This window comes from Schistocerca serialis, chromosome 4 (genome assembly GCF_023864345.2).
Source record: "Schistocerca serialis cubense isolate TAMUIC-IGC-003099 chromosome 4, iqSchSeri2.2, whole genome shotgun sequence".
Taxonomy (NCBI): Eukaryota; Metazoa; Arthropoda; class Insecta; order Orthoptera; family Acrididae; genus Schistocerca; species Schistocerca serialis.
In genome coordinates, this window is record NC_064641.1 from 555179309 (window position 1) to 555189349 (window position 10041).

General features: G+C 43.8%; 1 protein-coding gene across 1 annotated transcript in view; it reads right to left on the bottom strand.

Moving 5' to 3' along the window:
- LOC126474607 (uncharacterized) overlaps nt 1-9077 on the bottom strand; it is a 161697-nt gene extending 152620 nt beyond the window's left edge. The window contains exon 1 of the mRNA XM_050102084.1: nt 8789-9077. Within this exon, the coding sequence (XP_049958041.1) occupies nt 8789-9077 (289 nt within the window). The remainder of the gene's footprint in view (nt 1-8788) is intronic.
- Nucleotides 9078-10041: the final 964 nt, after the last annotated feature.

The window sequence follows — 10041 nt, forward strand, 5'->3', positions numbered from 1 at the left end:
CTCTGATCGCCAAGGAACTTTTGTTATACACTGAAGCGTCAAAGAAACTGATATAGGCATGCGTATTCAAATACAGAGCTACGTAAACAGGCAGAAAACGGCGCTGCGGTCGGCAACGCCTATGTAAGACAACAAGTGTCTAGCGCTGTTACATTAGCAGGTTATCAAGGGTGAGTTTGAACGTGGTGTTGTAGTCGGTGCACGAGCGATGGGACACAGCTTCTCCGAGATAGCGATGAAGTGGAGATTTTCCTGTACCACCATTTCACGAGTGTGCAATGAATTTCAGGAATCTGATAAAACATCAAATCTCCAACATCGCTGCGGCCGGAAAGATCCTACAAGAATGCGACCAATGACGACTGAAGAAAATCGTTTAACGTGACAGAAGTGCAACCCTTAAGCAAATTGTTTTCATTTCCGCAATTGTCCGTAGCGGCAGAAAAAAGCATCATTTCTTTGCGCAAGTATCCTACAATATAATTATCTACCACACACATCTATCACTAGCAAACAGTGACAAGACATTTCCAGTAATGCTCTCCCATGAGATTCACGTGTGGTGCATCACATATGTCGTGTAACACGTGTATTAACTGAACGTTTTAAGCACTCCTGTGAAGTTAATAGTACGTAGCATATTTTTTGGTCACATGTAGAACGCCGTCAACAGCCATTTCAGCAATTACTCAGTCACACACACTGTGTATTTGTTATATGGTGCGTAGTAGAATCATAAAGATGTAAATTCTGACTCATCAGTTCACCTTGTAAAAGTCATAACTTTAACGTGTGATAATTGTCTCTTGTTGACGGTGGTAGTACTATGAACACGGTGCTCTTTGCGGGTTATCTGCTTTTGGTCCCAACGATACATTCTACCTTAACTGTATTGGTGGTATCTGCTCTTTCGGACATGTCCGAAGGAACAGACACCACATACATAATTAAGACGATGACAGCCAATGATCGCTTCAGTACAGAAGCACACCGAGCTCTAACTCTTACGGGAATCGGCGAGATGCCAAGAATATTGAGGCTAATGAGAAGTGGCTCTACATCATAGTGTATGGTATAAGTTGAGAATTTGGGCCTCACGGCAAGCGTGCTAGAGTAGTCCCCTGAGTATAAATGAGAGCTGAAACAATGCACTGCCGTTTCAACTCTTGCGTACGCGATACTACCGCCGTCTGTATATGTGTGTATCACTATCCTATGACTTTTTGTCACCGCAGTGTACAGACAGCTATCGCAGAAAATACTATTATCTGGCAAATTCCATCAAAATTCAGACTTTGTTATGATGATCTGTCATAAGTCTGAAAAGCCAAAGGAAGCAGCAGTAACGAAAATTGCATAGCGTCGGAAGAGGCAGTTCACGCGCGCCTCTTAATCAACCTAAAACCTACTCAAGAACTACAAAAATCTGAAGGAAGAGGACAACTGGGTGATAGAGAACGGGGAAATAGTTTTTTATTAACATTCTTGCTGATCTGACGGAGTATTAAGTCACTGGGCATGTGGTCACCAGAGGTATGTTCTTAATATCCAACCACACATAGCTATTCGGCAACGTCATTTGAGCACAAGCTAGGATTAGGGAAGGATGGGGAAGGAAATAGGCCGTGCCTTTTTAAAGGAACGATCCCGGCATTTCCCTGAAGCGATTTAGGGAAATCACGGAATTCGTAAATCAGGACAGTCGAACGCGGGTTTGTACCGTCCTCCCGAATGCGAGCCCAGTGCGCTAACCACTGCACCATCTCGCTCGGTGGCAGCTGTGTGACTGCCTGAAATCACTTCAGGTTAATGCAGTGATACTTCCTATGAAAACAGAGAGATTGCTTTTTGTGTAATTATTCAACCAAGCTACTACGCGTTATTTAATAACCTTTATAACATAGAGACTTTGACGCTGTTTAATACTGTGGTGCATTTCCATTTATTATTTGTCTTCAGCTACTGTGCTTCTCTGGTATACATGTTTGTGTCTAGTCGGCGAGGAACATCATACGTCCACTCACTCACAACTACGGGGGTCCTATTGTCTTCTCCTGCCCACGCAGTTCGGAACAGCTCGTAGCCGCCCTGGTGCCCCTGCTACCTCTCGAGTATGCAACCCGCGTAGCCTATGCTGCCGTGTATTATGCAAGGGCGCTCTTGCTTTTGCTGGCAGTGACAATGGAGCTAAACGCTGTGTTTCACGGAGACAATAGCACCAATCTGCGTGCCGCGCACTCATTTTGTCCGATGTATCCCGTAATCTCTTCTCCGCCTTGTCCTCCACATTACTCGAATCAGAGATATTCTGGCGCAGAGACTAATGGCACTTTCGGTTAGACTGCAAGGCAACGAATTTCTTAATCTATCCAGTCCATTACAGCCAAGTGCTTCCTTCGAGATAAAGCCTGGACTAATGTACTGAAGAGCAGACTCGATTTGGTATCTATTTTTGTTCCCCTCCACTTAACACGATTTCTTATCAAACTGTTGCTCTTCATTCGAGATGAGGCAGTCGATAAAAGAAACCAGTTCGGGATGCAGTAATTGATGTTTAATCACCACATTTGGAAAAAACTCACTAGTGGATAAATTGGGAAGCGAACAAAAAAGGAACTACAAAACTAAATAGAGCATACATACTCACTTAGATAACACATTACCAAAAAAGGCAAAATTGTTGCATTCTGATGAAAACAAAAATGCCTTATGCACGTGAAACTATTATAACTGGAGGAAGATCTCTAAGAAGAACCATAGAAGAACAGGAATGTAAAATTCGCAGGAAAATCCTAGGACCAACAAATCTGTAAGAAGAAGAAATCTGAGGAAGTCTATCGATATACAGAACGATTCGCAGATACTATTGGGAAACTGCTATTACAACTGCATGGTGACTTACATAGTAGCAATCGATAAAGAACCAAAACTATCAACTAACAGTAAAGACCTAAAGGAAATCTTTAGGTACAAGACAACATTACGTATCATGATTAACAAGCATTCGCCGGGAAGCTTGCTTGACAAGTTACTGTGTGGACGGAGGACAGAGAAAGAAACATAGTCAACGGTTGGGGAGAGATTGGAAGAAAACAAAGCGCTATAAAAAGTTCACAAAGAGCTTCCTAGTTGGGCACAGATAATGAAATAAAAAATATTTGCTCTCCGTGGCTCCTATATATGAATGAGGTTTGAAACAGAAAACAAAAAAAAAATGTTAAAATTTCATAAGTAGAACATTTAAGAGCTTTAAATAAAGAAATGGAGAAATACTAACCAGAAAAAGAGTAAATTAGAAGTCATGTACAAGCAAAAAATTAGAAGAATGAAGAATATGGAACTGCAAAGATACGATCCATAAAGGACTCCTAATGAAGTCAAATGAAAGAGAGAGAGGAAAATGGGGGATCATAATAGGTAATAAATGGTCTCATATTGAAAGTGAAAGAGAAGAAGAAGAAGATGACAAGGACGACGAAGGCGACGAAGAAGAAGGAGAGCTATAAAGTCACCAAAAGGCATTGGAAGGCATTGGATATGATTACGGTCTCCGACTGCTGAAGCCTGTGCAGCGCATTTATCTCAGAAGTGTCATTGTACTTACGGCTACCCGACGGCTCACATTCAAATCTGCAGCGATACGAATAACAGTATACTTTCAGCCGCCCCCGTAGGTCCAAGATCCATTTCAGATGTTTCTTTGCCCACCTTCCTGCGCATGTACTGTTATTATAGACACCATACTATCCGCCGACACAGCGCACGTAGCAGCTTCCGAAGAAAGCGATGTACAATTCTGTTTCATTATCGTCGGGGTATCAACGAGCCATAATTTCTAGGTATCAGTCACTACCTGGTGCTCCGGATTGTGTGCGACCGTACTAGACAAATTTGTTTTGTGACCCACGAGAGCGGTTGTAATTCGAATGACGCAGTTGCGTTGTACCCTATTTCAGCGAGCAACTTCCTGTACTTACAAACCTTCATGTGCAAAATTTCTAAGCTTGAAATGATCCGTCAAGGAATGTTAACAGACTTAACAATGTACATAACCATCAGTTTTCGTTCATGGAGACACAGTGTGTTTTAGTGAACAGGTCTGGTAGAAAATATAACAGAAGTTGGCAATAATAATAATAATGACAAAATGTCCATCAATTCAAACGAATATTTTGACCTAATTCTTTTTCTTTTCTGGAAAACCTCATTCCTTACCACTGGAATAGATGACTGTAATACCTTATCCGCTTTCTCAACTCACTCACTGGGGAGGTATACTGACTCAATTTTTCAGGTAGGAAAATGGGAAGCTGCGATCTCCAAGATGGAAACCAAGAATCGTCCCCGTGACCCTGATGTCTGCTGATAGTGTGTGTAGGTTTACATTATGGAATAATATATGTTACAAGTATCCGTACTGAGAAATGAATCGAAATGAAGCACTATCAAATGATAGAGAACAGGAATCAGTCGACCTTTTCTTTCAGATTTCGGCTAATGCCTAGCCATTATCAATGCACCATTTCATAATATCAGTGCATGTTCTAGTATGTCATTCCCCTGTTGTTCGGGCTTCTGTTACAGTTCTTTCAGTAGTCTTGAAAGAACTGTGACAGAAGCCCGAATAACAGGGACTGACGTACTCGAACATGCACTGATACTATGAAATGGTCGAAATCTAGATTTGCCGGATAAAATCAGCAGGAAAAGGAAGACCGATTGGTGTGCTCTGTCATTAGAAAGTCATAAAACAGTCGTTGAGTGCTCCTATGTTCCTAATGGAAGGTAATCTAAAGTAGCACTAGCTTTTTACCGTATTAAAAAACTTCTTACTAAGATCATATCATAAATGTCGCCATCATCAGGTTACGGTGGCGCAACTTTTCAAATTTCTTCATGCTGCGGTACATCTCCTCCCCGTAAAGGTGTATGATGTGATTCTTTCTCCCGGCGTATTTGATAATGAAAATATCCACAGTTCAATGGGCTCATGATTGCTCTTGTAAGGTCGGATTTTTGCAAGGATTATATGACCATTCTGGCTCATCGGGTCCAGTATAACGTTTGCACCTCAATAGCGGTGCTGTGTTCCAAGACAACAGGCCTCCTGCTCGCTCAGATCGCAGCACCCAGAACTGGTCTTCTGAGCACGATGATGATTGCTGCAACTCTCCTGCCCACCACAGCCACCAGATCTCAATATTATTGAGCCTTTGTCGTCCATTTTGGAGAGAAGGGCGCGTGATCGCTATTCACCTCGAATATCATTACCTGAACTGGATACAATTTTGCAGGAAGAATGATGTAAGATACCCGTGGAAACCATATAGGACCTGTATTCAACCATTCCGAGACAACTAGAATATTTCTTAAAAGCCAACAGTTTTCCTACACCGTATAAGTTATAGAAATGTATTTTTGGTAAGCCGTGGCGAGCTGGCGTCAGTCTTATTTTGTTCATGTATCGTTGAGATCGATTGTGGTTGTGGTAAGCTGTCTTTGCCTTTCGCGTGTCTTATCTTGCGGCTTGGCAGGCGAAGCGAGTTGGTTGTTAGCCTTCGACGGGTAAAGCTCGAGATCTCGTGACATTCGCGGTGAGACGAGTGTCAACAGTTGCCGAACGACCGGGATGACCGTTACACGTTGTGGTGTGAAATTGGTGGGAAGTTTTGTCGACATGGGCAGCTTGGAGATACAAGTTCTGTGACTTCGCTGGGGAAAAAATTTGAAGCTGTGGGACCCGCTCCCTCGTATTGTGTACCTGATACGAAGTAAGTCGTCGTAATTGTTCACCGACGCACTCAGAGATTTTCAACATTATTATTATGGTGAGACTTTCATAGTCGAACCTTAAGACGGTATGGAAGAGCTCAGTTGGCCTAGTTAAATGGTGGCCGTTATTTGAAAATTTTGTCAGAAGTTTTACTAGTGCTTTGTGTCTCTTGCAAACAAGTGATTTTATATTGCCATTTTTAAAGCCTGCACTCTGTTAATACAGTTGTCGATGTGTAAGTGAGTCAAAGGTTGTGGCGAGTGTTTCTATGTTTCAGAGTTATTGGAATGTCTTTATGATTCGGGTAGAAACTCTTGACTGTGCCAGCGCCTTGCGGGGGAGTGAAATGTCGGCCGAGGTCTGGGCCTGGCAGTGTTTAAGAACCTGGCCGCTACTGGAGTTATTGACATATCGCCTTCCAAAGTTTAGTATTTACCTTCCTTCCGTCAAGGAAGGGACTGGCAACTGGCTCAACCTTAAACTACATAGCAGCTGCTGAGTTCCTTGTGCAGCTTTTTCTAGTAATTTTTTACTAACACGTCTGAGCACGTGAACATTTATTTTTTTAATATCAGTGTTTCTGTTGTAGTCTTTTTATTTAAGTGGTTCTATCATGTTATGTAATGGCATCTTAGCTTGGCACTAGTGTTAAAGTGTTATTAAGTCACCCTTTACCTGTAATTGTTTCATTATATCTGTTTTGAGGGAAGTCCTATATGGGAGTTTGAAGTTCTTAAGTTTGTCAGTAACCCGGTTTTCTTAATTTGGAATTGTTTGTTAGAGTACTGAGTACGTTGGGTTTCTAACTGTACTGGCAGAGTTTCATCTAGTGGCTCGTTCACAATTTGTAATTGTCAATTTTTTTAAAGGGGTAAGGCCAATAAACTGTCTTAATTATAAATTGTGACTACCAACAATGATTCCATCCCGCTTCCTCTTTTATGGTTTTTAAGATATGGTGTGTAAGTGTGGTACGATTAAGGAATCACGTATCATTTGGTGCTTCCATATGTTAGCTGGGAACTTTGGGTGTTGATATACACAGTGGTATAAAACTTTTACTGACATATGTTTTGGGGGTGGGGGGGGGGGGAGGAGGTAGTGTGGTTACGACCCTCATGACACTCACCCCCTCCCCAAGTCCCCTCCGTATCACGCCCCTCCTGTTGCATCCGCGCCTGACTGGGATACCACGACAAGAGCAATATCCTTGTAAAAGGCTTTTCAACCCGTTTCTGACACTGCATATTGATTTTCGCTACAACTTAAGATTTGTGGAAAATTTTAACAAAATGGGGATTTTTAACTGTCGTAGGCAAAAATGCATCATGGATGCCCAGCTTCATACCGGTATTTAACGAAGCTAACTTACTAAATACGAATAAGAGACTCCCTTTTCATATTATCTTATTACAAATACAATTTGTTTTAAAGAACATGTTAAGCACTGCCATAGACAATAACCGACCATTGGGGTAGTCCATTAACTTGTACAACTTGTATTTTCCAAAGGAATATACCTTCCGAAACGTCAAACATATTTTTCATTGTTTCCAACTATCGTTAACCCAGTGGGTACACTTAATGCAAATACTACCATTATTTACAACGATGAACTATGAAAGTGCGAAAGTTTCGCATGAGTCTACTGTTTACAACTGCTCAGATGATTGACACCTGGTTCAAATGGTTCAAATGGCTTTGAGCACTATGGGCCTTAACATCTGAGGTCATCAGTCCCCTAGAACTTAGAACTACTTAAACCTAACTAACCTAAGGACATCACACAACACCCAGTCATCACGAGGCAGAGAAAATCCCTGACCCCGCCGGGAATTGAACCCGGGAACCCGGTGGTGGGAAGCGAGAACGCTACCCCACGACCACGAGCTGCGGACTCACAAACTCGTTCATCAGCTTTGCTTTGAGCTAGGATCACGAAGTTCTGCAAGAAACAAGATTTCACAGTACAAGTAAAGTAAACTAATTAAATTGCACGTTGTTAAATTGTAATTCATAAAATGTGACTTGTACACATGTTTTCGTAAGTAAATAGTAAATGTATTATTAAATACTGTCCCTCTGTATATATAATCTGAAGTCCCCTGCTAGCTTCTTTTAGTATGGCTATGGAAACTTTGATGGCAACGGCCTTGCCGCAGTGGTTACACCGGTACAAAAATGATTCAAATGGCTCTGAGCACTATGGGACTTAACTACTGTGGTCATAAGTCCCATAGAACTTAGAACTACTTAAACCTAACTGACCTAAGGACATCACACCCATCCATGCCCGAGGCAGGATTCGAACCTGCGACCGTAGCAGTCGCGCGGTTCCGGACTGCGCGCCTAGAACCGCTAGACCACCGCGGCCGGCACACCGGTTCCCGTGAGGTCACCGAAGTTTAGCGCTGTCGGGCGTGGTCGGCACTTGGATGGGTGTCCATCCTGGCTGCCGTGGGCTGTTGCCATTTTCTAGAGTGCACTCAGCCTCGTGATGCCAATTGAGGAGCTACTTGACCGAATAATAGCGGCTTCGGTCAAGAATACCATTACATCGGCCGGGAGAGCGGTGTGCTGACCCCATGCGCCTCCTATCCGCATCCTCCTCTGAGGATGACACGGCGGTCCGATGGTCCCGGTAGGCCACTCGTGGCCTGAAGACGGAGTCCTTTTTTTGTGGAAATTTTGATACGGTGCTGGAATTCCCGGGACCAGAGTCTTGCCAGCATCGATATCGATAACAGGCAAACATCTTTGAGATTCTCGATTACAAGGACGGATGAACGCATTTAAGTTTGTACGGAACCATCAGTGAGCGATTGATACTCGCACTTGGCCAGTTTTTAAAATTGTTATTTCTTGATTCACACAATTACCTTTACCCCGACGACTACAGTTATCGCAAATACGGTCATTATTTACAACTGTTGAAGTGTGAAAGCATCGCACGGCTCCCCTGGTGTGTATTATTGTTGTGAAGACACAGTGGAGGTGGAAGGCTGCCCAGCGTACGCGGGGCCGGCAGCGGGCAGCCATAAAGCACGTTGTTTACCTCGCGGCGTGGCGTCGCGCCGCCGCTGGCGGGCGTCCACGTCCGCAGTGCAGAGCCGCCGCCTGCTTGGCGGTTATTCAACTCCGCTCCCGAGGACGCCACGCAGCCGGACCGGCCCGGGCGGCCGTTGCGAAACTCTGCGCCCGGGCCCAAGGACACACACCTGGCGCCCTGCGGACACTGCAGCGCGGCGCGGCCCGCCGGACGAGCACTCGGCACACAGCGTGAACGACGTACTGACGTGTCCATATGTGAGAACTTTTCAGTCTTTTACGAGTAATACGTGTCGTGTAAACAGCGCCGAGAGCCAGCTCGGTGGCAGAGTCTGAGAGGCCAAAGATCTCAAAGTTCTGTGCGAGCTCAGACCTCTCGTCTGGAACAGAAACCTCCATCTCTCGAGTGCTGCTCGCCGTATCTCTCAAGAAAAACTATACCGACGTTGTTGAGACAGTACTCGGAGAGAGCTGAGCGGCCATCTTGCTTATTTCAGAGTTTGTACACTACCGCAACTTGGTAATATATTTTACCGTACTCATACATACATTACATAAAAGTGCCCAGGAATCTGCGTGTTTTGAGCCATAATTTGTGGCCGTGGCATGTTTCTGAGTGAAGAAATCTTCCGTTTTACCTCCTAAACGAACGCCACGAGCAGTTAGCCAATTTCGTAAGTTCTACACGTAAACGCTGCTACGCAGCAAAAGTATAAAAAAAAATCGTAGACGTGTTTACAGAATTAACAGACAAACAAAAAAGTTGTCATTGGAGAGAACCGATGCTATGAATGACAAACAAGCGCGCTAATATCTGCTCCACTTCAACACTGCAACGACTTATTCTGTAAATGTGTACATTCATTGTCAGGACAGTTGAGACTACTGTCACGATGGACACGTACTGAAATGAAATGATCGTATGGCACCGATGGCCAGGAGTCCGAATCTGGGGAAGTTCGGCCTCGAGTTGCAAGTCTTTTCGGGTGACGCCACATTGGGCGACTTACGTGTACATAATGACGAAATGATGATGAGAACAACACAACACCCAGTCTCCGTGCGGAGAAAATCTCCGAACCGGCCGGCGTTCGAACCCGAGCCCGCTGCATAGCAGTCAGACTCAGTAGGGCTGTTGATATTTTTTAAAATATAGGGAAGCCGATATTTCGATATTTAAGAAATTTCAATACATATCCTCGGTATACAAAAAAGAAGTA